The sequence below is a fragment of the Paroedura picta genome, chromosome 14 (genome assembly GCF_049243985.1).
Source record: "Paroedura picta isolate Pp20150507F chromosome 14, Ppicta_v3.0, whole genome shotgun sequence".
Taxonomy (NCBI): Eukaryota; Metazoa; Chordata; class Lepidosauria; order Squamata; family Gekkonidae; genus Paroedura; species Paroedura picta.
Window position 1 is genome coordinate 34,889,866 of NC_135382.1, and position 27,124 is coordinate 34,916,989.

Below are 27,124 nucleotides of genomic sequence, written 5' to 3' on the forward strand. Positions count from 1 at the left end.
GAATAAGCCCCCCTGCGCAGGATCCTGAAACAGATAAGACTCACTGGAAAAGACGGCGCTGGGAAAACGAGAAGGCAGGAGGAAACGAGGAAGACCCAACCCAAGATGGATTGATTCAATAAAGGAAGCCCCGGCCCTCGGCTTGCAAAGCGGCTCACAACAGGACATTATGGAGGTTGTTAATTCACTGGGCCGCCATAAATCGGAAGTGACTTGACAGCGCGTAACAGACGCCGGAATTGGAGCAGCTGGTTTTGCGTTGCAGCATGGCCCCTTGTCCGAAACAAGTCTCAGGTGCATCGGTGCTCTCCCGTCGTTTTGGTCTGGACGGGTCTGGTGTGTCACGAGCCCCGACGCTCATGGGATTCCTCCCCTCCCTTCCAGTTCATCGATCAGCTCGGTCCGGGGTGTTAAAGATGCCCACCTGTCAGCCTCCAAGCAAATGCCACCCCCTTGGGCACCAGTTGCCCGATGATAACGGTGACTGGCACCAGGTCGTGCCGTTTCACGCAGGCTTCCTCAGGCGCGTCAGCCTGAGATTGGCAAGCGTGCAGTTAAACAAATCCAACAAAGGCCCTTAAAAAAAAGAAAGAGAAAGAAACCCCACCATTCTAAGCATCTCACCACCCTGGGCTGATTAAGAATTCACTGTCATTGACTCATTTGGCTATGCAGGTGAGAATTTAAGGAGATGCCCTGGGAGCTTTTGACAGTAATTCGGTATTAGCGAGGCATTATTTGACAGAAATACAAAGCAAAAACCATTATTTGTCATACCTCGTGTCAGGAGGACCTTCTCCGGGCTTGGGTTTTGTTAAAACGCTACTGTCGTTTCTCCCCCAATGAACTGCATCATAGCGGGGTGTATGAACTGCTGGGGCTGCTTGCAAACAATATCGGCTAATGACTAACAAGTGATCCTTTCTGGAGTGGCGGAAAGCCGAAAGTTGAGGCTCTCGTGGCCCTTTCTTGCATGCCCAGGGCGATGCCAATCGCCACTTGGGGGTCAGGAGGTGAATTTCTTCCAGGCCCGACTGGACAGGGACCCCGGGTTTCTTTTGGGGGGCATCATCTGGGCATGGAATTAGGGTCACTGTGGGTGGGATGGTAGTTGTGAATTTCCTGCATTCTGCAGGGGGTTGGACTAGATGACCCCTGAGGTCGCTTCCAGCTCCATGATCTATGATTCTTTGGTGTGGGTAGGCCAGAAAGTAGAAGCAGTTCTCTTGGGATTTATCTTTGCAGGGTTTTACTGTTTTCATGTATAGTTTTGATTTTATGTCTGCCTCTGTGTGTGTATATAGAAGAAGAATAGTTGGTTCTTATACGCCGCTTCTCTCTACCCGAAGGAGTCTCAAAGCGGCTTACAGTCGCCTTCCCTTTCCTCTCCCCACAACAGACACCCTGTGAGGTGGGTGAGGCTGAGAGAGCCCTGGTATTACTGAAGAAGACGAATTGGTTCTTATATGCTGCTTTTCTCTACCTGAAGGAGGCTCAAAGCGGCTTACAGTCGCCTTCCCTTTCCTCTCCCCACAACAGACACCCTGTGAGGTGGGTGAGGCTGAGAGAGCCCTGGTATTACTGAAGAAGACGAATTGGTTCTTATATGCTGCTTTTCTCTACCTGAAGGAGGCTCAAAGCGGCTTACAGTCGCCTTCCCTTTCCTCTCCCCACAACAGACACCCTGTGAGGTAGGTGGGGCTGAGAGAGCCCTGATATTCCTGCTTAGGGACAGACTGGGAAATGAAAAGGATACTGGAGCAAGTCAAGATGTGTACTAAGGAGACCTGTACATTTTACAAAATTGCTGTCGATTTCTTATTTCAGATGCCACCCTGTAGAAAGAGGGGTGCGGCCCCATCTTTGGAGTTTCTCAGCTAGAAAGAATATGTTTGCAGCTGGTCCAGGCAAGCTCAGTCCCTATGTGGGGCTGGATCAGAAAACAGAAGATGAAACAAAATTAGATTTCATGTATGCAAGATAATTACTCCTTCCCCTCCCTGACGTACACACAGTTGCTTGGATGTTGGAACTGTTTAGGGCATTTTAAGAGAAGAGTTTTAGAAGTTTTTTTAAAAAACGCCTTTAATAAACCTAACATTTCTTTTCTTTTTTAACTTTTATACAAAAACTCAGTGGAAAAAGAAAATCAATTAGGCAAAATTAGCTTGCACAGCTAAGCCATAACAGTTTATTGAACAGTTATGCTCAGAGACCTGGGTTCAGGGGATGACCTTAAAATCCCCATTCTATTGGCTAGTGGAAAGCAGGATAATTTTGGAGTTTAATGTGTTTGATTTCCAGGAGGATTAAAACATTAAAAAAGTATTTTCAGATCATTTCCTAGGAGCGTAGAAAGGTACTGCATAAATGCAGCTCTTAAAGAGGCCACAAATCGTTTTCTAGAAATCCAGGTCACTTTGGAATAGAGCTGCAAATTATTCTGCAAGCAAAATACGTATGTTTTTTTTAGAAAGTTAGCGAGCCAAGCACTCCCTGGTGTGCCAAGGCAGTGGACTACTGTCCCTGGACGAATGCACCCCAGAGAGAAAACCCCTTTATTTGTCGTTATGTGATCTGTGAAGTGGCTGAGGCAGACAACCTGGAATTAGGCGGCAAGGATTCCAAAACAGAGGTCTCTTGGACAGGTGAGAAAGAGTTGAGGCATGGGAAGATGTTACGGCTAAAGCTCGCTTACTTTGGTCACGTCATGCGATCAAACTCGCTAGAAAAATAATTAGTGCTCAGCATGGTCAGTGGCAAAAGGAAACGTGGATGGAAACGCCAAAGGATCTAGTGGCTCGACATGATCAAAGCCGACACAGGGGTGACCGTGAACCAACTAAAAGAGGCAATCAGAGACAGGGGTGCATGGCGAAGACTTTCCTATAGAATCGCCAAAGGTCGGACACGACTGAATGGATGACATCATCATCATCATCATCATCAGTGGAGTCGGTTCACCATTGCAGTCAAAACGCAACACACATTACCTGGGGGGATTAGATAGAGCAGGGGTCCCCTGTAACAGTGTCCACAATACCCATCGAGTGGCGAGGCCACATGGAGCTTTTGCCCAGCAGGCCCCTGGAGAGTTAATTGTCTGGGCAGGTTTTTTAAAAGTTGCTTGTCACCACAGCACAAAGATCACCTCCACGTGACTGCAAGAAAGCTGTGAGTATGCAAGAAAAAACGTTTAAACAATAAGTTCTTTTCGAAAAAAGCTTCCGCCTGAAATGTTGAAGTGTTACTTGATAGAGTTTGGAGTGATCTCTCTATCTGACATTTTGAGGCTGTCTCCGCCTCCTGCAGCAGCCATTTTGTACTGGCCCCCATATCGGTGTCAACCGCCAGCAGGTGGCTGGAGACCTCCCACTGTGACAACTGATCTGCAAGTGACAGAGTTCAGTTCATGAAAACACACATGGTGATCAGGAGAAGTCAAAACAGCACGAGGCCAAGACCAATGCAAAAATTCATCCAGATACAGACAGACAAGAGGGAGGTTCTGCAGCAAACTTTTCATTGGGGTTCTGCAGCAAACTTTTCATTGCATCCTCCAATAGTCTAATTAAGACTGGTATTTAAATGACCTCACAGTCACCACTTTCAGACACTGGCCTTGTTGGGCACTAGCTGAGGCCCAAAGCACAGCGATGGTTCCACTGCCCGTTAGACATACTTGGTGCACGAACTGGGATAATACTCCATTTCTCTGGCATGACAGTGTAGCACTTTCACTGCTTATCCAAGCACCTTCCCATTGGTCCATGGCACCTGCAACATCCCAGAGCACTCTGGGGAAATCTCCCATTGCCTGTAAGATGGAGCTTATTAACTCTCTCTCTCTCTCATATAGAATCACAGAGTTGGAATGAACCTCCAGAGTCATCTAGTCCAACCCCCTGCAGAATGCAGGAAATTCACACCCTAATTCAATACCCAGATGATGCCCCCCCCCCAAGATGCCCCCCTGGTCAGCCTGGCTGGAAGAAATTCACCTTCCGACCCCAAAGTGGAGATGGACATTTCCCTGGGCATGTATGAAAAGGCCACAAAAGCCAAGCACAGACACAATCCTTCCTTCCTACTCACAATCTTGCTAAGTTTACAGAATCAGCACTTCCTCCAGCTCCCTTCAGCCCTGCCAGCACAAACTCCACCAACATGAACACATTAAGAGTCTGTGTTTGTGTGCACAAATGCAGTGGATTATAACGAAGTGAAATCATATTGAACAGGGGCATACAGAAAAAGTTCTTGCCCATGGCCCTCCAAAAGCTGAGCCTGTCCTCGAAGACATACGCATATATATTTAAATCAAGCCTTCTGCTGAACGTTTTTCCAAACCAAATAATTACGTCTGCAGCGGGCAGAAAGCCGAGCCCTCGCTACCGCGCACCTCCAGAACATCGCCGGCATTTAGCGACGTTACTTGCGTCAGCCATCCGATTAAAGCAATCCAAAGCGATTCGCTCCCACAAACCACTGCTTCAAAGTAACATCTTCTTGTCATGTTTTATGCATGCCGGGAACCACAATCTTCTGCTCGTCTTCCCTAGTTCGCTAACATTTTCATTTTGCTCAATTTGCAGCTACAAATGGGCGAGGAAGTTACGCCTGGGACAGGGACGGAGCATTTCTTGTACCGAGACACCGTAATCGCCTGCTTCTCAGCAATGCCTCCGATTGTCTAAGTGATGGCTTCTTTGCCAGGCAGATGCTTTGAAGCATAACCGAAGGTGATTCCAGTAAGATCTTGCTTGGCTTTGGTCTAGGAGAGAGGTTTCCAAGGGCAGCTTAAGAGGAGAGAGAACACGCTTTAATGAAGGAGAGACTGCTCTGGAGGGAAGGAGTATTCTGGGAGAAGCAGTCCCCCCTGAATAGAGAAGAAGTTTCAGACAGCTGAGAGTGCCGAAGGAGAGAACTAATGGTGGCCTCTTCCATGACCATGGGGTTATCTTCAAGAAAGATGTCGCCCACGGCCAACCCTACTCAGAGCAAGGCTCCCTCTTGCACCAGCTGCAAGATGCCCTCCCGGAAAGGTCAGAACTCAAAAAGAGATATTTTCAAAACTCACAAAGTGATATTTTCTCCCTCCCCCCGCTTGCCGACCACTCCCTCTCTACTTGCCTCATTAAGAACAGAGGAAAAGCAGACAAGAAAGGAACCGGCTCCGCCATTTTATAGATTTCCTCAAAGACTGAAGCACAGCTGAGCAAGGAGCAGCCCCAACAAACATCGGAGAATCCAACTGGGGTTACTGTTGAGAGACTAGTGCTTGCCACATGCGTCTGATGATGTTTGGCTAGCAATATTCATTCCACATTATGAGCCTCTTGTGGCGCAGAGTGGTAAGGCAGCAGACATGCAGTCTGAAAGCTCTGCCCGTGAGGCTGGGAGTTCGATCCCAGCAGCCGGCTCAAGGTTGACTCAGCCTTCCATCCTTCCGAGGTCGGTAAAATGAGTACCCAGCTTGCTGCTGGCGGGTAAACGGTAATGACTGGGGAAGGCACTGGCAAACCACCCCGTATTGAGTCTGCCATGAAAACCATGTTTCCTTCTGCCAACTCCCATCCCATTTGGTCATTAATATCTCTCTGTGACTGGCCCAAGGTCACCCAGCAGGCCTCATGAGTCTCATAGGCACCTTCCCTTCCTCTCCCCAAAACAGACACCCTGTGAGGGAGGTGAGGCTGAGAGAACTCAGAGAGAAATGCGACTCACCCAAGGTCACCCAGCCGGCTGCATGTGGAGGAGCGGGGAATCAAACCTGGCTCTCCAGATTAGAGACCCCCCCCCCTCTCTAAACCACTATCCCAAGTTGACTCTGAGCGAAATGACGTTCAATACGCTGATATATGAACTCTGTGGGTGGCATCAAATTATCTAGAGGAGAATAAATTGCTGATAATTAAATTACGTCTTTGTGGTGAGCTGCCTGATTTTTGCTAATTCACTTTGCAGCTTGGCAAAAGCACGGGAGAGCCTCTCCGTTTCACAATTTTGTTTTTAAGAAAAGCAGAAAAAAGGACAATAACCGTTTTCTAATTTTTCCAGTTTCTTAAGATGCATTTAAAAGCGGTTCGTCCTCCAGCCCCAAAAGAAACTCAAACGTGATGAATAATCTCAGGCCCAAAGATGCACACTGGGGCATCCATCCTTTTACCTCGCAACAAATCCTCGACCGCAGGGGAACGATACTGTGGGAGCGCACGAGAGGTTTCCAGCACTAGAATTCCTGCTAAACTGCCCAAAGGCTGTGCCAAAGGCAGCCAACAAGGTGGAACTCCTGCTGCTCCTGGACCCATTGGCCTGGAAGCAACTGCAAAGTGACACTTGAGATTGTAAAGAAAAAAAATTGCAGGCTGCTACCTGAAAGGAAGCAGAGGAGAGGGACTGCTACTTTTTTTCCAGACAGGTGAGCACGTCTCCTCCTTCTCCTTTGCCTGCTACAGATGCCTAAGTACGCGTGCAGGGGCATTGTGGTCTCATCCTGAGGCACAGCAATGGCTGATAACAGCCTGAGATGGCAGCCAGGGCAGTTTCCCAAACCTGATTTCGGGGATGCTTTGAAATGCCCTGCCTGCCACAGAGCTAGGAATTTCGGCCTCCTTGGAAGCATAACGTTCTGTAAGGTGGTTGGAGTTCCAGAAATATTACCTTTTTTTTTTCCTCCTTGCTACTTGGCCATGGAGAATAAAAAATATTCCTTCAGTCAAAGGCTGCCCCCTGCTGGTGAAAATCATTTTTTTTGGGGGTAGGAAGGCAAGGAACACAGAAAAGTACATTTGACAACTTGAAGGCCAACAAGGTTTTGTTCAAGGGATGCTCAAGTGTGTGTGTGTGTGTCACATGACTAGTTAGCATTCCAGAGTCCTGTCCATTATCAGAATTGGCCAAATTGCTCCACCAACTAAAAACGGCCATGCATCACCGTTTGTCTGGATAACTCTGATAATGAGACTCTGGCAAGCTAACTAGTTATACGAACAACCCCAAGCATGCCTTGAAGAAAGGTTTGCTGGTCTTTAAAAGACCGCTGGACATGAACTATGCTGTTTCAGACGAACACAGCTGCCCACCGGACCAAGGAAAAGGACCTTCATTTAGGCTGACCCTAACGGTGACTATTCATGTATGAGGTATTGTTTCTCTGAAGGTTCTTCTTTGTAAAAGAAGCTAATTAACATGTGTGCAACGTTCTAGATACACAAGGCATTTGCGAAGGCCCAAAAGGTAGCACTGAGATTTGTTAATTTTAAAGTTCCAAAATGTAGCGCTGAGATTTAATTTAAAAATTTCAATTTAGACCCTTCTATCGTTGATGCTGTTCGGGAGTAATCCATTAAACGGCTCAAGTCCTGTCTTGCATTGATATGGGAAGGAGATCTTCAGACTCTTTCCGAGAACGCTGCTTTCCAAGTGTCATGTTCCTCCCAACAGTTTTAATGATTGTGCCGGTTACCCTCAAAAGAACATCAGACACGCACCAGCCAGATGTTAACTGTGCCAATAGTTGCTCTGCCACATGTACAGGAGAAGGGAAACAGCAGCAGCTGTGCCCAGGATCAGCCATGGCGGCTAACAAACCCCCGTTTATCAAGAGGCACCCCTTCCAGCAGGTACTTCTGGCTTTATTTGCCAGCCTGCTCACAATCATGGCCAGGAGGTGTCTGGAAGCATCTAAAACCGTCCGGCAGCACGCACGGCTCGAACGTCAGACCGTCATCCAAGAAGCTGGTGCGAGGACGAAAAACGCAGCCAGTTGCGTAACGCTTTAAACAGCTGGCGATGAAGAGGATGCCTCACCCTGGGGTAAGAGGGCACCCTCCGGAAGATGGCTTTCTTTTATAGGCACCTCTGAAGTATTTTTTCATTGGAGGCCTTTCTATCAGAGCAATCCTAAGCAGAGTTACAAGCCCGAATGACAAAGCTGCCCCCCCCCACCTGGCATTTTTCCGTCCATGCCAGTCGCATCCTATCTCTCGGCCTCTGATCTAGTCAGGGTGATCCAGGTGACAGTGACCTCTAGATTAGACTTCCGCAACTCTCTCTATGCAGGGCTTCCCTCGAGACTGTTCCAGAAACTCCGTCCTTCAGAGAGCTGCCTACCTCAAGGAAGAGACCTCTCACCAGAAAAACACTCAAGTGATCAAGAAACCCGCGACAAGATCTGTAAACAGGCCATTTATTTAAGGATGACATCGATTTAAAACGTTAGTATTGGGCATCTACAATAGTTGAGCTTTCTACAAACATCTATTTTTCACTCTTCCACTTCAGGAAAACATAAAAAAAAAGGGAGAGATTGTAGGAATGTGTACAACAGAAAAAATGATACGTGTGTTTCAACGTGCCCGGTGTACTAATACCACACATTTTGTCGAGCTCTGTTGGCTTGGAAGAGGGTCGTCTCCACTGGGGTTTGCTGTTTATTGCGTTATCAGTCTGGATGTACGGTCAAGCCAGGAACTTTGGCTTGGGTACCCAGTGGTGCTGTGCTGATCTCGCCTGAGCTGTGGAACAAAGAGAAGAAGAAGAAGAGGAGGAGTTGATTCTTGTTGTTGTTAGGTGCGAAGTCGTGTCCGACCCATCACGACCCCATGGACAATGGTCCTCCAGGCCTTCCTGTCCTCCACCATTCCCCGGAGTCCATTTAAGTTTGCAGTTGATTCTTATATGTCGCTTTTCTCTACCCGAAGGAGTCTCAAAGCGGCTTCCAGTCGCCATCTCTTTCTTCTCCCCATAACAGACACCTTGTGAGGTAGGTGAGGCTGAGAGAGCCCTGAGATTCCTGCTCGGTCAGAATAGCTTTATCAGTGCTGTAGCAAACCCAAGGTCACCCAGCTGGCTGCATGTGGGGGAGTGGGGAGTGGGAAATCAAACCCGGCACACCAGATTGGAAGTCCGCACTCCTAACCACTACGCCAAGCTGCATTAGGGATGCAAAAGAGGAAGTGATGCAAAAAGGAGGACTCTGCTGTTGATCTTTCCCCTTAAGAGCAAGAAGTTCTGTGAGCTGAAAGAGGCCTCCCTCCTTTGGCGCTCAAAGAAAGAGCTAGAGCAGGGGTAGTCAAACTGTGGTCCTCCAGATGTCCATAGACTACAATTCCCATGAGCTCCTGCCAGCACATGCTGGTGGTGGCTCATGGGAACTGTAGTCTGTGTTCTGGAGAGTCACAATTTGGCCCACCTGTTATATGTTGTCCCAGGCTAATGAGCAATAGAAGGTAGAAGTGGGAAGGGAGCTACTTTAAGGAGATATTGTATGTATTCGGCTACGGTAAGAACATTAATGTTTTCAGCATATTTGTATTTTGAGTAAGAAATAACATCATTAGAGGGGTTTGCCCGTGTACTTTATAAAGTTCATAACTCCTTTATTTTGCGGCACACATTGCCTTGCCCAACAGCATCCCTTAGGTCCTTGTAATAAATGCGTTTGACATCTCTGCTCTACAAGATGCCCCCCCCCCCAAGTCACAACAGGCCGAGTCTCCGCTTCCTTGCAGGGACCCTGTCCAGCCAGCCCCTCACCTGGTGTTGGCAGCAGGCCGGGCCGCCCGAGAAGTGGCCGCTTTACAGGCAGGTGTGACGAAGGACCCAAGACGATTGGTCTCTTGGTGGACTGGGTCAGCAGGGGTGGTGGCTTACCTTTGGGGCCTGTCCGGGGGGAGAGGGGGGAAGGAAAAAATGAGAAGAGAAATCAGCTGGTGTCAGATCGAGGCCTTTGCGATCAGGAGCTATTCAGCAAGAGCCTTCCAGCCGGAGCCACCGATAAAGGATTAAATACTACAACAGCTCATTCCCACAACACAAAACGTCTCACGCGGCTTCGTGGCTCTTTTAAAAAAAAAAAAAATACGAAAAACAAAAATCAACGGGAACCTAGGTTTAAAAAAAACAATCAGGTTTACCAACCTGGTGTTGGAAGAAGACCCCCCAAAGGCCTCTCACCCAACAAAGCAGGCTTAGCTGGAGGCACCCCGGCGGACTGGCCCATCGGCGAGTTTCGGCTGGGCATGGGAAGAAGAGGCGGAGGTTTGCTCAGGGTCTGCGGGAGCGTGCTAGTGCTCGGCCTGGCGATCGGCGGGAAGACGGCGTCTTCGACAACGGGCACTAGAGGAACGGGTTCTGCAACAAAGCCTGGTTTAGGAGAACCGAGAGTCAGCAAGCGGCACAGATTCAGCCGAGAACCACCAATGAATTCTAAGGTCTGGCAGCCTCGCGGCATTAGGTTGGGGGTAGATTACTTTTTTTAAAAGCCATGGGGGCTCCTTTGGGCAGGCCAGTATTAATTTAAGAACTGGTTCAGAGGTCGCAAGATTTATTTTAAGAAGTAAACTTTGGCGGGGTGGGGGCGGGGGGTCAGTCTGTTACCGGATTGTAAAAATACGGTCATCAAGCAACTGATTTCGGTCACTGCCATCCCGAATGCAAGATTTTTGCTTAATCGGATTTTTAAAAAAATATACACGTAATGGTTTTTGTTACGTGATGTGCGATGCGATTGTTATCAGGCCGGGCATGGGGAAGCGAATGCTTTTTAGGCCATTTGGATGCACCAAGGGTTTCTAGCTACTCATCTGTGTGTGGATTGGGGCTTCCGGCTCACCCGCCTTGCAGTAGTGGCTCCCCCGGACCACCAGAGTGTGGGAATGTTCCGCTGCTTCTTTTCACAGTGACTGAAGCCGGCTTTGTGCTCCCACAAGTAAAACATACCACGGAAAAAAGGACAGATATTTATTTTTCCACACTGCCGTGTGGGTGGGGCCAAAGCTTCTATGTATCAACTTCTTTGATGGAGAACAGCTTTGCAAAGGACTACTGGGTAAAGATGGGTGGCCGGCATGCATATGGTGTTTAGGACACAGAAAAGGGCATGTGCATGTGGTCAGTAGCGCCACTTTTAATACCACACACCCAGGTTAGAACTTTGGGAAATATTACTTATGGGGGATACATGTATATGAACATCAGTTAAGCCAGGGGTAGTCAAACTGCGGCCCTCCAGATGTCTGTGGACTACAATTCCCACGAGCCCCTGCCAGCATTCGCTGGCAGGGGCTCGTGGGAATTGTAGTCCACGGACATCTGGAGGGCCGCAGTTTGACTACCCCTGAGTGAAGCTGATTTTAAAGGCATGTTTGCATTTAATTGAGACTTTATGGGTCAGGGGTGCTTTTAAATTTGACGTGACGGGCATTGCAGCTTTTATGTACAGAACATGGCTTTGGAACTGCGGGATTTGGCTGGGATGTTTTTGGGGGAGAAGCTTGGGGGAGGGGAATCATGAATACCTTCAAGCTTATTTCTCCTGGTCTTCAGGTAGTCACTGATTGAATTCAGTTCTTCCAGGAATAAATGTTTGCCCTCACTTAACAGAAAGAGGAGGTGTCTAATCCCTAGCGGCACGTGGTAACTCTCACAGAGCCCCCGTTCTAGGTAGTCATCCGCCAAATCTGCTGCTTTGTGTGAGATCTCTGTGCGTTCTTGTTGTTCGCGGTCCGCGAAAATTTTCACAAATTCTTTAGCTATCAGAGCCAATGCATCCTCCATGGGCATATTACGGTGTACTACGGAGAAGAGAGACACTTTGCTTTTCAAAACGTTATATCAAGACAAAGGCAAAAGAGAGAGAAAAAGCCGTGATTTTTGCACCATTCAACTGTAACGTTAAAAACCAAACTCCTCCTCTAGTATTAACACAGTTCAGTTTTAACTGGATGTTATATGTTCATGATTCAGTACATATGTATTTAATCCTTGTAAGTGTAGCATATGCTTTTGTTTTGAAAAAATATATATACAATTCGCTAAGAGATTATTCTTGGGGGGGGGGGGCTCACATTTATAATGTTGATTTCCATACTTGGGAACAATTTTATAAATCGTTCCCAAAGTGAAGAGGAATAGTACTAAGAATGCAGTGTAGAAGTTAGTTCTGGGAATTCGGGAAAAAAAAGAGAAAGCTCACTATACAGTACAGTTCCCTCTAAGCAAAAAATACATGATGGCATGAGTCGTAATAAAACACTACATGTTTATCAGCTGGTTCTGCAGCTGCAGCCGTGAATTTCTCAGGACATTTTAATTTTCCATCGGAAATATCCCAAATGATTGTAAGTTTTAACCTTTGTGAAAAGGTAAAGGTATCCCCTGTGCAAGCACCGAGTCATGTCTGACCCTTGGGGTGACGCCCTCTAGCGTTTTCATGGCAGACTCAATACGGGGTGGTTTGCCAGTGCCTTCCCCAGTCATTACCGTTTACCCCCCAGCAAGCTGGGTACTCATTTTACCGACCTCGGAAGGATGGAAGGCTGAGTCAACCTTGAGCCGGCTGCTGGGACCGAACTCCCAACCTCATGGGCAGACAGCTTCAAACAGCATTTCTGCTGCCTTACCACTCTGCGCCACAAGAGGCTCTTTGTGAGGATGATTTAAAAAAAAAGACCGAGGTAACATTTTTTATGAATGGGGAGGTGTCGGGAGGCTAAACTTACTTTTGATAGACTGATGAAGCATGATTACGGTGCATGAGCAAAGTGCTACATTGGATGGTTCGACAAGAACGCAAAATGGGGAACCATCGTTTTTAACTTCTTGGAGTGCACGTGTGAGACCTGATTCAGAGGTAAGATATATCATTTCCACCACAAGGCCATGATCCTGCAACCGATGGCCTATGGCTGTTGAGTATTCCCTTGAAGGAAAAAAGAAAGAAGCAGGTTACTTCACAAGTTAAGGAGTATTGAGAGAGAGGTGCAGCTGTTCGAAGCTGCAGCTGTTCGACGTGAAATGAGGAGACTTCAGCGTACGAGGCTAGCTGAGTTAAACAAAAGGGGCATTGCTCTAACAAGGTGAATTCAGCCAATCCCGTCATAATGGCAGGAATTATTGGGGAGGGGAGGGAAGGAGGGGGGTTGGTGGTCAGTTTTTCAGAATTCCAAGGCTTTAACCATCTGGCAGTTGTGCTTGTGAATTAGAGGTTCAACAGATCATTAATGGCTCCAAGGCAAGACAAGAGTTCCTCCACCTGGAACGCACGTGTGAAAAGTATGAAGGAACTTTTAAAATAGTCTCCCTACTTGGAGACAGATGGGGCTAGCAACACGTCTCTTAATTGCTTCTTTTCACAACTGGTAAAGCATCTGCCATGAATCACTGACCTTAACAGTTTTATTCCCCCAATGTTTTTGTGAATGACAACTGAATTGATTTTCTTTTCTAGCAAGGAATTACCATACTGTATATTTAGGATGTTGTGATGCCGTTGACTAATTTGCTGCTAATTTTACTTTCTCCCTATATCTGTGTTCTTATGACCCCTGTTCCATTGTCTGAGGAAATGTGCATGCACACGAAAGCTCACGCCTTGAATAAATCTTTGTCGGTCTTAAAGATGCCATTGGACTCAAATTTTGTTGTGCTACTTCAGACCAACACAGCTATCTACTTCAATCATCCCTTGTTTTGCTTGCGTTTCCAAGTATGGAGGCCCAGAAGTGTCCATTATTCAAAAAGTCATGCAGTGAAAGCCTTGCTGAGTTTAGAAAGCCTTGAAAACTCTATCTTATGGAATTCTGGTTTTAGCTAAGTCAGTATTATCTCGCAAGAAGTTCTGTACCACAAAATCATTGTTAATTGGTACACACCAATTCTTGTTTTCATTTCAATGGCAACTTCAAGAGAACTGCCTGCCAGCATAAGCCTAACGTTATGCTTTGGCAAACAATGCTTTGGTAACGATGAATGTTGGGTTTACCTATAGATATGTAACACTTTCAAGTGTGTATTCTCAGAACGTGAGACAAATGTGGTTCTTTTAGAAAGCATGGATATGGAAGCATATAACCAAATACAAGTTTGCTTTCTCTTCCAGCATCTTAAAATACGTTTTTAAAACAAACCAACAAGACCCCAAAAAGTATGAACAAAGGGGTTAGGGCACGAAGAATTACATGTCAAAGTCGTGAAGGAAATTGGCCACTAGATATTATGGCATTGTGTAATTTTCTTAATTTATACTGGCACTAAAGCACAGATTCTCCCTCCCCCCACGCGCGTTATTGCCTGGTAAATTGGAACGTCTGCTTCCGGGGCCATCTCACCATCAGTTTCCTTTTAACCTCTAAAGACGAAGGTAAAATCGCCCCAATTTAATCCAATTTTACAATACAGTCGCTTGTGTATTAACCCAATTTAACAGAGGGCTCCTGCTTTGCATCTGAGATGCCAAATCCGCATGTCTGTGAAGTATCACACTAAACAGCCAATTTGAAACTGATACAGGGTACCAGAAGGCTTCAAAGGATGAGAGCTGAGATCGCAACATGTTTTATTGCCATGTGGACAAACATTTAATGGGATTTATGATGGGAAAGACTGTTCTAGGTTACGTGGCCACTCAACGAGGAAGAAAGATGGGCAAAAAGGGGCCACATCTCAGAAGACTGAAGGAAACCAGTGCATCAAGCTCTAAACGGACACCCAAGATCAGGGTATGCCGTTAAGCAGACGGATACAAAGGCAGAAAAAGCGTCTACCACTTCCGCATCTAATTAGGCAGGAAGTTGCGAGCGGCTGTTAACATGGAAATAATTTATTCAAAGGATCTTAAATGCTCGTTCTAATATTGTGTTGTTCTAGTGATGTACAATCTGGGGAATAGTCACTGAAAAAGAATATAAAAGCTGAGCTTACATCACCAAGCATGGATATCTTTATGTGAATCAACTGTCCAGGTTATGTTACTGACTTGTTTAGCTAAGATCTGGTTCAAAAAAAACCAAAACATGGTGCATTTGTTGAGACTGCAAGCAAACAGGAAGTGGGCTCTGGAAGGTACTGAACCGGAGAATCAGTAAGAGCTTTCGGGAGGAAATAACTTGAGGATGCAAATTAAGATGCTGTGGTTAATGCCAGCACCATAGCAGACTGAAGAGTCAAAGAGAGAAAAAGAAAAAAGGGAGAAGTCACTTTGACCAAAAACTTTCATTACTTAACCAGAACAGTAGCGTCAAATCCACCTTGAACTGGCAACCATTTTTGTGCTATAAAAACTTAAAGGGGAAAAAAGTTACCTTGATGTTTTTTTTTAAATTTTAAATGGAAATACTAGCATGGGGCTTTGTGTAGGAGAGATTACAAATATATGTATAATATTTTAGGAAGCCTGTTAGGAAATAAAAACTGATTAAGAGGCACCATGGAGTGGACATTACATGCTGAAATGTCATTGGGGTTCCTAGTGTGTTTAGCAAAGAAACATTTGGGGTGGGGGGGTTGAGTCCAGACTAAATTTTCCAAGGGCAGCACAGAACACCCAGCCCCCACCCACCTGATTTCCATAAAATACTGCTCCTGGGAGATGATGGATCCTGAGGTCTGTCATAAAAAGGATACAGAGACAGCAGGGGGAAATGACACAAATTGCCAGTTTAGAAGCCTACTGACTAGTCTACGACAGCAAGGCTTTGCTGATGGAATTGATCTTGTGAGCTCCCAAAACGTCATTGTTACGTATTATTCTTGGTCTTGTAACAATCCAGACCAGAATTTTGGAACATTTAACTGTAGATCATTATTTCGACACCTTAAAAGGTTTTAAAAGTTACTTAAAAAAATAAAATCTTAATTAGCAACACCGTACATCCAAGTCACACGGTTTGGGAAATCCAGGAAGTAATCTTATAAAAACCTTCCCAATTTCAACACTAGCTAGCAGAATGCTTAACGCAGAGATTTGTAATTAATACGCAACAAGGAGAGGACTCTTCGTGAACAGCGTGTGTGTCACCGATTCAGGAAAGTGGTCAGGGGACACCTAGATGGAATAAGAATGGCTTCATGCAGAGTTTTCTCATTTGTAAGATAGTTAACTGAAGAAAAAAACTTGGAATCATGGTGCCTGGATTGTACAGAGGTCGTTTAAAGAGGTTCTCCTATTAAAAACCTGATCACGAGGATTAGAAGTCACACCCAAGGTTGTCAGGAGCGTCAGTTAAGGCCTTTCCTGATCAACAGGACTGAAGCCCAAGGTACATGTGATGGCGGCAAACCCTAAGTCTTCAGGTGTGTCTCTGCCCCACATTAAGGCAGGTGCTGAACCCTCTCACCATCCTTACTTGCCCACCTCTACTCCAGCCCTCCAGGTACTCTTCCCAGACAGGCTCCGATATCGGAAGTGTCAAAAGAGAGGAGAAGCTGTAGGCAGGTTCAAGGCTTGCCCCTTGAAAATCATCCCTACCCTCCCCTGCCTTGCACCTGACAGTGGACCTCCGGCTGTCACTCATACTTTGGGCCTCCGACAACTGCTCTTGGTTTGCGCCGTTTTAGAAAATACTTTGGTCAAGAAATGCAAGAGCCTTGTAAGAATCTGTGGCATACACTTGCTCAAGGCAAACATCAAGCCTTTAGGTTGGCTCAGAATCTTTTAAGTGCATCTTTAGAAATAGACCTACGCTTGATCCTTGCTGATGGAAACAATTACGCAGTCCGAAGGTCTATCCTTATCAAACTCCTTTTCCATCTGTTGGTAGAACTGCAAGTACAGCTTCTCGCGATGAATATCCTTGGTGAAGTCATCTTCTAGAAAGAAACCCAAGCACACTGAAGTTATATTTAATGCATAAGCAAAAAGAAGCTTGACGGTACATTTTAAGGGTTCCCAACACTGCTTTTACAAAATGCTGGGAGAGCTGGGTGGTGGTGCTTGGGAAAGGATGTGATGTCACTTCTGGGTGACAATCTAGGCTGTCTCGTGGAGCTTCTATGGTCTTTACCATGAAGACCAGGAGAAATTTCTTGAGTATAATTATACGGAGATCATTTTTCTCTTGCTCCTTAGTTCCTTGGGAGCTAGACATTGGAGCTTACAGATAAGGGCAGCTGAGTACAGGGTAAATGGGAAGCCTACATCTTTAAGACTAACAAAATTCTAATCCAAATTATGCCTACATGCATCGCTTCCTCTCTTTGCACACAAGTGGAAAACTCACTACAAGGAGCATGAAATGTTCAGTAACTCCCAAATGTCTGACCAGGACCATTCAGCTACTACTAAGAAATTGGCCACCGTAAGAGTCAACAGTGTTTTGGCACATCCCCCTTGGTAAACAAATTAGGAATGGTTTCCTCATCAGAAAAAGACATCTTTTACCTTTTTGGGAATACTGATATCTCTCGAATTTATCATCACTTCCTGCTGATGGGTGATACTGCTGTCCAAAGAGTTCTTCAAAGCTAAGCAAATACAGCAGAAGGAAATCAGTCAGATACAGTTTCCTGCAGTTTAAACAAGGTGTCTATCATGTATTCTTGCAGGAGTGTTTTGGGGGAAGACCTCAATCAGCCGCATATTCATTCATTGTGGTCGATCCTTCGTATCTTTCTCTCAGCTTTCTTCCAAGGAACTCCAAATGACAATCCTAAGGTAGGTCCGAATAAGGAAGACTGACTGCCCCCAGACCCCCAAATCACTCAATGAATTTCACGGCATCTGAACCTACGTCCCGTTACCTCACTCCAACGGTAACCACTGGCCGTCTTAATAAGGGACCCTTCTGATGGTTTAGGGCTAATGTAAGGATCCTCAGGAACGTGGCAAACTTAACAGGCAACAAAAGGAGGAAGGGGTTAATAGACGTTAATTGCTATAATACTGATGAAGTCTTCCAGTGTTATCCTAGAAACAGAGTTCACTGGTGTGACTTTCAAGAACTGATCAGTGAATCTACACCAGTCTTTTAACCATGGAGGCGCTGCTGCAATATTTTTCAGGCTTTGAGGCACCAGGAAGTGATGTCAGTTGACTATCCTCCCTGCCACATCTCTATCCGGGGGGTGAGAGAAGGCCTGGGTGGCAAAGGTTTAAATCAGGGGTAGCCAAACTGCGGCCCTCCAGATGTCCATGGACTACAATTCCCAAGAGGCCCTGCCAGTTGGGGCCCCTCCCTTTCCCACCCCATCCAGGACCATCACTGGCAACTTTGGGAGGAGGCGGGTCAACCTGCTCCAGTAAGGCAAATCTTTTATTTCCTCTTTTCTTGGGGCCAGAAACAGTGAGGACAGGGTGGGGGGACCCTCCCCTGCCGCCATATTGAAAATGTCCATGTCATAGTACCATATGGTAGCTTGGTAAGGAAACTTTGAGCTATACAATCAGTGAGACAAAAAAACAACAACATGGTATGCATTGCTAAGTTGATTGGTTGTGGCACATGGGTTAATTTTCCAAGCTTTCCAAAAGCTTGTGACAAGCCTACCTTTAAATGCAAGAATTGGAGGGGTTTCTTTTTGGGGGGAGCAGAGGCAAAGACCGTTCATGCACTTCACTGCCCCAGCTCTCATGCAGAAATACAAATTGGGGGCGGGTGAGGTGCACCAAGCCAAATGCTCCCCTGTGTGGGTGCAGGAAGAGGTGGGGCAACCTGCCACAGCTAAAACTCCAGCCTGCAGCCCAGCAGGAAACCTCCAGTGCATAAATGGTCAAAGCCAAGAAAGCCCGGGGTTACCAGTTACACTCAAAAGAATAACGTACAGTTACCTGCCCTAAACCTTGGGAGAGGGAACAAGTTGTAATTTAAAATAAGTACTAAGGCGGGGGGACGGGGGGGGGGGGACAATGACTGTTCTCACCTGTTAGTATCTTCATAATCCTTCGAATACTCATCCGGAGGCGAGTAAGTGCTCTTAATTGTTTTGTAGGGATTTATGCTACAGGAAGAGGGGAAAAATACAAGGACTGTCAGAAGACTCTTTCGTTTAACTAGAGCAGCACTCTTTATTTGATGACGCAAAGGATATTCTCCCCTGGGAGTTCTGAATCCTTTTTCAGGTAGTTCAGACCAGGGCTTGGAACTCCAGCTTCTCTCTAGCAAAGCACTGAGAGAGGATTTCAGGGCCTGTCTTCTCAGCTCCGCTCAGAATGAGCAAAACTCGCCAATCTGAAAAGAGACCTCGTTTCTCCACACCTCACGCCATTGCACAACACGCTGAGACGCAGGTGTGGAGCACAGAGGGAAGGGCACCTAACTATCAACCTGAAACAAAATATGTCAGGCACTGCCCTCTTCCTGGATTGCAGCTATTTTAAGGCACCCGCTTCAGCAGGGTGAGCTGCAGAGACCGGGAAGGAAAATAAGCCCCATCCATTCTCTACTCAGGTGCTGAAGTAAATGCGTAGTGCCCGTGGCAAGTTATCTGCACATCCCATGCCTGAAGGAAGCCCTCGGGAACAGTGGTTCCCAATCTTTTTGGCATGGTGACCCACAAGTCAAAATGCGCTTAGTATTCGGACTCTCTTGAGGGCACTACTGAAAAGAAACACTACTGGGTTATCTTTCAAAATTACATTGAAAATAAAAGTTTATAGGTGAAAAGCTGCTTTGGCCAACACTGCCCCCAGAAAAATGGGTTGAAATAATTTGTTTTCTTAAAAAAAATACAGAAGGAAACAATTACATACAAGGCCAGAAGAAAACACTTACAAGGATGTAACAATTGAAACACATCTATTGTGATCTACTTACTCCAGAAGTCGTGGGATCCATCCGGCTCTTTGCCTGGATTGAAAATGAAAAGAGTAATGGTTAATCTGACTAGAAGATTATCCAGCACGTAGCAGCTAGTACATCAATATTATGAAGGCTGAAAAGTGGGATATAAATCCTGTAAATAATAATACTGGTAAACAGAAAAAAGTTTGAGTCCAGAGACACTTTTTAAGACCACAAAGTTGAATTCTGGGTATCAGTGTTCGTGTGCATGTCCTCAGAATTAAACTTTGTTGGACTAAAACATTGTGCCATTGCTTGCATTCTGTTAAATATTTGTCCTTATGGCTTGTTATTCAGAAATACAGGATATATATGACATATCTCTACACATATTAAATATATCAAAGGGTCCCACTCCCAGAGCTACCACCTATAAAACGAGGCTATAGAAGTCTTCTACGTACTTACCAAAAATGTTTAAATTAACTTGGCTAAGACATGCTGAATGCTGTTTGCGTTAAAGAAGAAAATGATTTTTTTTTAAATAATGGGACTATTATTAAAGAGAAAAAGCCCAATTCATTAAGAATTTCATAAGCTCATTGAGAAATGAAGCAACTTCAGAACTGCTTCTTGTAACAGCACATGGAAATGATAATGCCAAGGAATCCTATTCTTCTGGGAAAATAAACAGATGTTCTTAACAAATGGAACACAAAACCAAGTGTAGCCAAACTGTGGCTCTCCAGATGTCCATGGACTACAATTGCCATGAGCATGTGGCAAGGGCTCATGGTAACTGTAATCCATGGACATCTGGAGAGCCACAATGTGGTCACCCCTGCACAAGACTTTCCAGAACATAAACCAACAACAAGACTCTAACAGGTTATGCCAGATAAAGAAAGATAATAAACAAGGGTGGAAGAGATGATGGAAATCCATGGGTTGCTAAAATCATGTAAATGAAGTATTCAATGTACTCACACCAAGTAAAATGCAATTGTTTTTTTACAGCCCCAAATCAAGCATTGGAGGGGGGAAAAATCTGTAGGATTATTTCCTATTATCATTTTTTCCCCTGACGAAGTTCACTAGTAAGCAATCTGATTACTCAACCCATATCTTGCTTGACCTGCTAGGTTCGATGTGTGTGCAGGTGTGCATGCAGAAGCTCGCTGCAAAAGAGGCTGCCAGATGTGCAGTCTGGAAAAGATCAGCTGAGGAGCAGAGGCAGCATAAGGATGGCAGGTGCTCGGTCCTGCTTCATTTGCTGGAAGCGTCTTCGAGAACAAGTGAGAGCTCATTCTGTTCAGCTAATCAAGAGGCCACTGACAAAACAGCATGTCACAATCATCACAGGAATTCTTTAAAAAAAACACTAACCCACAAAACCCTCCAGATCACACAAATGGGAACAACCTAGTATTGTGACACAGGAACAAAAAAACAGGTCAGTGTTCACTGGGCAGGGGGGGGGGGTCCAGCACATAGCAATCCACTTCGACTGCTTGGTGTTAAGACGAGTCCTCCTCAAGTTGTCCTTGCAGTAGCAAAGCTAACTAAACCAACCGGAAAACAAGATGCTACCTCCCTTCGGAATAACAACGCCGCCAACAAATATGTCTCAATGATGACAGCCATTTGCCAAATGCCAGTGCTAGACAGCAGCAGGGAGCCCAGCTTCCTGATAAGGAATCTGTAGTTGTGAAGATCTATCACTGCAATCTATCTACCACGCAAAACAACAGTTGGGAGAAGCCAACAGAGAGAGCTATTCTCAGCTTCTGAAAATGGATCGCGATCCTTTCTTTTCTTTGATAGACCTGACGGTTTAAAGGCTTTCCCTGCTCACAGAGAACTCATTTCTATCTGCCTCTGATGTTTCTCAAGGGGCAGTGGGTGTTGGGAGGGCACCTCCCTTTTTATTATCACTGTATACTACTATATACTTACAAAACTGGTATCCTACCTTTCGGCCCTCACAATGGCCATCGAGTTGGCCAACAATTCAAAACGTACGTGATAAAGCCACATTTGAATATCATTAAAATCAACCCAACCCATCGGGCAGGTTCCCTTGCTGCCTTTCAAAGCCTGCTTGCCCCAGGGGCACAAGGAGTTCAGTTCCAAAAAGGCTGGTAAGGCAGTTCATACAGAACTGTGTTATACCAAACTAATGAAGAAGAGTGAGATTCGAGTCCATTAACTCCTTGATTTCCAGGGTAATAAATCAAAGCTTCCCTTATCAGAAAGTTTAAACCCTGTAAATCTTGCTGGTCTTTAAGCTGCTAATGGACTCCAATCTTGCTCTTTTGCTGCAGAACAACAGCTATCTAGTTGAAACTATGCCCAATGAAATTAATGGGATTAGGGCAGAGAAACCTTGAGCAGGATTACATTCCAAGTGTTGTTGACAGTGATGAACTTCAAAAACCCTCTCAGCAACATCTGTATGGGAAACTGGTCACCTGTAGCAACTGGTCATGCAGTGAAATATAATACTGCTGTGTCCATCCCCACCCCCAATTTTCAGGCTATTTCACAGAAAATGTTTTACTATGCAGTTGCTAGCTACAAAACTTTGTTAAGCACTGGAAGTGCATCTCAGTTAGTTGTCTGAAAACCTATTGTTTGCCATTGCTGGGAGTTACTGATATCCCAGGGAAATAATTTATCCTGCCCTAGCATAAACTAAGCCTTTTGCATGTTAAGAAGAATTCTTTTTCTATGCTCCCCAATCAACAAACTTAAAGTATGTCATAAACATCTTGATGGTGGAAATCAAAATGAAGCTTTCTTCTGAGATAATGAAAATCCTAGCTAACACCAGACCGAAAATTGTCGGAGGGAAAAAATGAGAATAAGACAATTGTGTTTACCTCTTTTCCGCAAGGGGTGCCGGTGCTTGATCTGTGGTTACCTTGACCCATGAAGCCATTTTAAATCCTAAAAGAACAAAAATCCCATTTTTAATTTTTACAATTTTATACCACTGCACTCTTCCCCTACAGGGGACTTGGGGGCAGTTTACAAAATTTTAAAAAGGCATCCAACACAGATAAAAACAATAAGGGGGGGGGAACCTCATTAAAATAATGAAATAACAAACTGCTTGGATAATTATTTTCCTTGAAATAAAAGCCAGAAAGCATGGCTGAAGCAGTTGTTTTATGCATCCTTTCATGGGATTATCTGCACATTTAAAGCAAAGTTAACCATCTGTCAGCTTGATAGGATGGAAGGACTCGTGGTACTTAAATGTTGTTTATGGCTGGGAATACCGGGAATTCCAAGGAAGCGGTCCTCAGAGATGGGTCAGGGGAAGAGGGGTCACATCACAGCTTAGCTGGCAAAAAGCAGCCTAAGAATATGGTGAAAAGATGGACACTGAAATCTGCTAACTAAGATTATGCTACCCTACTTTTTAATGCACTATCACAGAGGACTAACTTTTAGAACTGGGGGGGGGGGGGAGAGACTGTCTTTCTCATCCCCCCCTTGTACTGCAGTTATATCTACTTGCTCAAATATATTTCCCCCCTTTTTTATAGGGAATGATTTTAATTTTCCTTTTTATAGAGGTGATACTGTTGTGGACACTCTGCACCCACACAAATATTCTGATTTGGCCTGTGAATAACCACGTGTGAGGAAATGGCTAGGAAATTCCTGGACGTGACTCTTTTAAAGAGGCAGAGGAAGATGGTTTCCGTCTTAGCACTGAATTTTCCTCTAGAGGAGATTTTTTTTTGCTAATGTTCAGATTCCTATAGTTTGCTTCATTTATATAACTACATTCCTGCTTTCTTTTGGGGGGGGCATCAAGTTAAAGCAGGTGACATTTGGAGGTAGTGTCTTTGACTGGTATTCCTTGGTGGTCTTACTTCCATATATTGACCACGGCTGATCCTACTTAGCTTCTGAGATCTGATGAGAAAGGGCTATCCTGGCCAGGGCCCACTGTATTAAACTCCCACCTTTCTAGCTAGTCTGGGATTTGCAAACAGTTAAAAAGCCAGAAGGAACATACATCCAACAGGGACTGGCAGCCTGTGGTTTTCATCCCAACAGGGTTGAAAACTCACAGCCTCTCTGGGGAACTTCAGCTCAGAAAGCACAATATATAATTACAAGCTACTGGTGCTCAACACAACAACAGTCTGGGAGAAGGGGTGGGGACCAAAGCCAGCTGAACAAGGACAGTTCAACCAGGCTCACACGTACTGGGGAATGAGGTAAAGCACTCTAAACTGGCAATATGGACTCCAGTTCGAGAAAGCCAGTACTGCAAGCTAAGAGAGGCAAATGACCCCGTCTTCCCCATGCACTAGCTTTCTAGTTGCATTGATATGAGTTATATTTGAGCCCAGTAGCACCTTAAAACCAACAAGACTCTTGGGGTATGAGCTTCTGAGACTTAAAATTCCCTTTGTCAGCTCTGACTCTCAAAAAAACCATACTCCGAAAATCTTGTTGATCTCCCAAGGTGTTACTGGACTCAAAATAGTTGTTCTACTGGAGACCAACATGGCTACCCTCTGAAACTAGTTGCATGGAGTACTTTTTATGCAAAAAAAAAAAAATCTAAGTGTCCACATTTGAAAGCAATGTGGCACATTTTAATACTTCATTCAATTGCAGGTATGAACCAGGGAAGTGTTTGAGGAAGTCACTAATAATAAATAAACGCCGTTATGCATGCTCCACTTCTCCAACCAGTGAGTTGTTCTAAAAGCGGCAATTTACACATGTGTTGGTTCCAGCAGGCTGACTCAATTTTGTAATAATTTGCTTAATTTGCAGATACACAGAAAAAGAACAGAGAGAAATCCTGCACCTCTAAAGTACATTACATTAGGTGCTTCCAATACAGCCTTCTTTTACGCACTATACAGACTCATGGCTACTTGGGATCTTAAACCGGTGTCTATATGCCTCAAACCAAGCATTTTGTCTCCCAGAAATGGAAAGAGGCAAATTAGGTCATATGCTTCCATTTAAAAGGACATTTAAAAGTGAAAAGGTAGAGCATCTTAAAACCTAAACAGCAGAGTATTCCATATATCTAAACGAGGCTCGCTGATATGCAACCAGGTACTATGGAAAGAGGGTGGGGCGTTGTTGTGTAAGGGTGACAGCATAAAATATATTTTGCTTCTCCAATGGAGTGCATGGGAGGGACTCTCAAAGTCTGATATTCCGTAGAAAAGAGTTCTTGGGGAACCCAGAGTATTCTCTCGGTTCCCAAGACTGCCCAGATTCAAACTACTGAGAGGACTGCTGGGTGTGGGGCATTTAATTAAGTTAAAATGAAAATCCTAAAGGGCAATAATTGGATTGACATTATTAATGTCCCACCTCCTTGAGCAAGTCAGCACCTTGCATTCATTTTGGATGGAGCTGATTCCTTTAAGCTTGTAGGAGGGATGGTGCAGCATTTACACTCAGGGGCCAGATAAATTCCCAAGCATCCAAACTGGGCCTTCAACAATGACGCACCAAAGATCTCTAGGCTGTGCATATAGATGGTAGAAAGGAACAGCCAACTTAGGGTTGGTGACCCCACAAGGTTTTCAAGGCAAAAGGGTGGCTTGCCATTGCCTACCTCTCCTTAGAGACCCTGTACTTCCCATTCAAGTACTAATGAGGAACAGCTGATGAGATCAATGCACCTAGGTCAGGGCATGTTGCTTGTACACATTGTCTGACTCGAATATGTTAGTGCTAAGCTCAAGACATTTTAACAGAGAATGCACTCCTTCCTGTAGGGCTATAAACAAAGGAATACAACTCATATATCTTATGGTGTGTTGAGGTGTGTGAAAGCTTATACTAGAATAAACCTATTTAAGATTCCTGCTGAGTTTTGCAGCCACCGACTAAGATAGCCACTCTTCTAGAATTATGCATCTGGGCAGGAAGGTCAAGAATAAAAGCGGAAAACCGGGAAAGATTTTATTTAGAAGGGAAAAACATTTGTAGAGGCAGGGTTTTTGCGGCTCCCTCAATCCCTATTAACTGCGTAGTTGGAAAAAATGGAGAACAAAAAAGGCCAAGTGGCAGGGTTGCCAACAACCTGGAGGAAAAGTCTCTTGGCTCCTTCATGGAAGCTTAATGGGGCCGTTATTTGCCGGCTGATATTTATCTCTTGCGCCCTGAAAAACCTTTACCTACACCATGGAGTCCCTATCACAAAAGCCAGGCACTTCTTTTATCCAGGTCAGGGGTAGTCAAACTGCGGCCCTCCAGATGTCCATGGACTACAATTCCCAGGAGCCCCCTGCCAGCATTCGCTGGCAGGGGGCTCCTGGGAATTGTAGTCCATGGACATCTGGAGGGCCGCAGTTTGACTACCCCTGATCCAGGTTGTGGACAACCTCACAAAGTTGTAGTGTGGAAGAAGAGGAAGATATATATATATTTTTTAAAAATTTCCACCCCCACCGCCCGGGTAATTGATTGTTGGTTGCCAATGGGTTTTGTTTGGTTTTTTTACTGGGGAAATGCCTATTTGCAACTCACCAGGCGCCACGGGCTAAAAACCTAAGCAGACATAAATAAATAAATAAATAAATAAATAAATAAATAAATAAATAAATAAATAAATAAATAAATAAATAAATAAATAAATAAATAAGGCCTAAATTTGGTTATCTCTCTTCTTTCCCCCCCCCCCCCAAATGATGATGTCCTTGGAAAGAAACAAGGCGAAGCAAAGCCAGGGAAAGAAGGAAAGCCTAGGGTTAAGGCTGCGGCGGCTGGAGAGGAACATAATAATAATGATGATAAATTAATTAATATCAGATTGGGAACTACAAGACTGGGAGCGGGGGGGGGGAGGAAGGAAGAAGGAGGCCTCCCCCCCCCTTTAAATGGCGCCTGGGCGCTGACCCCACTGAACACAACAAAATTACATTCCGAGCCTCCCCCCCCGAACCCCCCAAATGTAGGGGGGCTCCATGCAGCCCCCACCCGCCTCGCCCCCCACTCACTCGGCGGGGGGTCCCCGGAGTCCCCTTCTTCGCCGTCGCCGCCTCGGTGCTCTCCGCCGCCGCCCGCAATGGAGAGGAGGCCGGGCTGCCTGAAAGGAAGGCGGGCTCGGGCGCCCCGCTGCGGCTCCTCCTCTTCCGCGGGCGGCCGGCCGGCCGGGAGGGAACCATCCTCCGCCCCGGGGCCGAGAAGCGAGCCGAGGCCTCCCCGCGCAGCGCCCCCGCAGGGCCCAGGGGGAGGGAGCGCGGCCTAGCCGGGCCTACCTGGTTGCCGGGGCAACGCCGAGGCCTCTCCGCCAGCGCCCTGGGCAGCGTGGCCGCCTTGGGGTTGTGAAGGCTGAGGCCGGGGGCCCCTTGAAGCCCACCATCATTTATGCTAGGCAGGAGCTTTCGTGTGCCTTGGATAAAACTTTGGGGGGGGGTCTTCAAGGGGCCCTTGGAGTCTGTTTTGGTGGTGCTGCTTCAGACCAACAGGGAAACCCGCCTGAATCTAACTTTGCAATTATGCTGTAATATAATGATAATAATAGAGCAAATTTTGAGCCCAGTGGCCCTTTGAAGACACACAGATTTATTCAAGGCTGGAGCTTTCGTGCCATAGGCATGCCTTGGATAAAGCTTGCTGGGTCT

The 27,124-nt window shown here is 45.6% G+C and overlaps 1 protein-coding gene across 3 annotated transcripts; it reads right to left on the bottom strand.

Annotated features, from left to right (window-relative positions):
- Window positions 1-8,174: 8,174 nt before the first annotated feature.
- LOC143823627 (uncharacterized) lies at window positions 8,175-26,754 on the bottom strand. 3 transcript variants are annotated; one of them, XM_077310120.1, is made up of 11 exons: window positions 26,498-26,747; window positions 22,385-22,451; window positions 19,536-19,568; window positions 18,643-18,720; window positions 17,165-17,247; window positions 16,467-16,593; window positions 12,507-12,706; window positions 11,304-11,579; window positions 9,925-10,149; window positions 9,541-9,666; window positions 8,175-8,519 (listed from the first exon to the last, which is right to left on the bottom strand). In XM_077310120.1, exons 2-11 carry the CDS (start codon window positions 22,441-22,443, stop codon window positions 8,464-8,466), a joined length of 1,263 nt encoding a protein of 420 aa, XP_077166235.1. In that variant the 5' UTR covers window positions 22,444-22,451; window positions 26,498-26,747; the 3' UTR covers window positions 8,175-8,463. The 3 variants fall into 3 exon arrangements, with proteins under 3 accessions (XP_077166235.1, XP_077166236.1, XP_077166237.1); XM_077310121.1 differs by having other exon boundaries at window positions 9,961-10,149; window positions 26,498-26,746; XM_077310122.1 differs by lacking the exon at window positions 11,304-11,579 and having other exon boundaries at window positions 26,498-26,754.
- Window positions 26,755-27,124: the final 370 nt, after the last annotated feature.

What these genes read in the sequence shown, in the direction of transcription:
- LOC143823627 (XM_077310120.1), bottom strand. Translation starts at nt 22,443, where the DNA reads ATGGCTTCATGGGTCAAGGTAACCACAGATCAAGCACCGGCACCCCTT. An exon ending in ATATCAGTATTCCCAAAAAG is followed by an intron (nt 16,594 to 17,164) that starts GTAAAAGATGTC and finishes GTTTCTTTCTAG; the next exon opens with AAGATGACTTCACCAAGGAT. An exon ending in CAGGAGAAATAAGCTTGAAG is followed by an intron (nt 10,150 to 11,303) that starts GTATTCATGATT and finishes CTCCTAAACCAG; the next exon opens with GCTTTGTTGCAGAACCCGTT.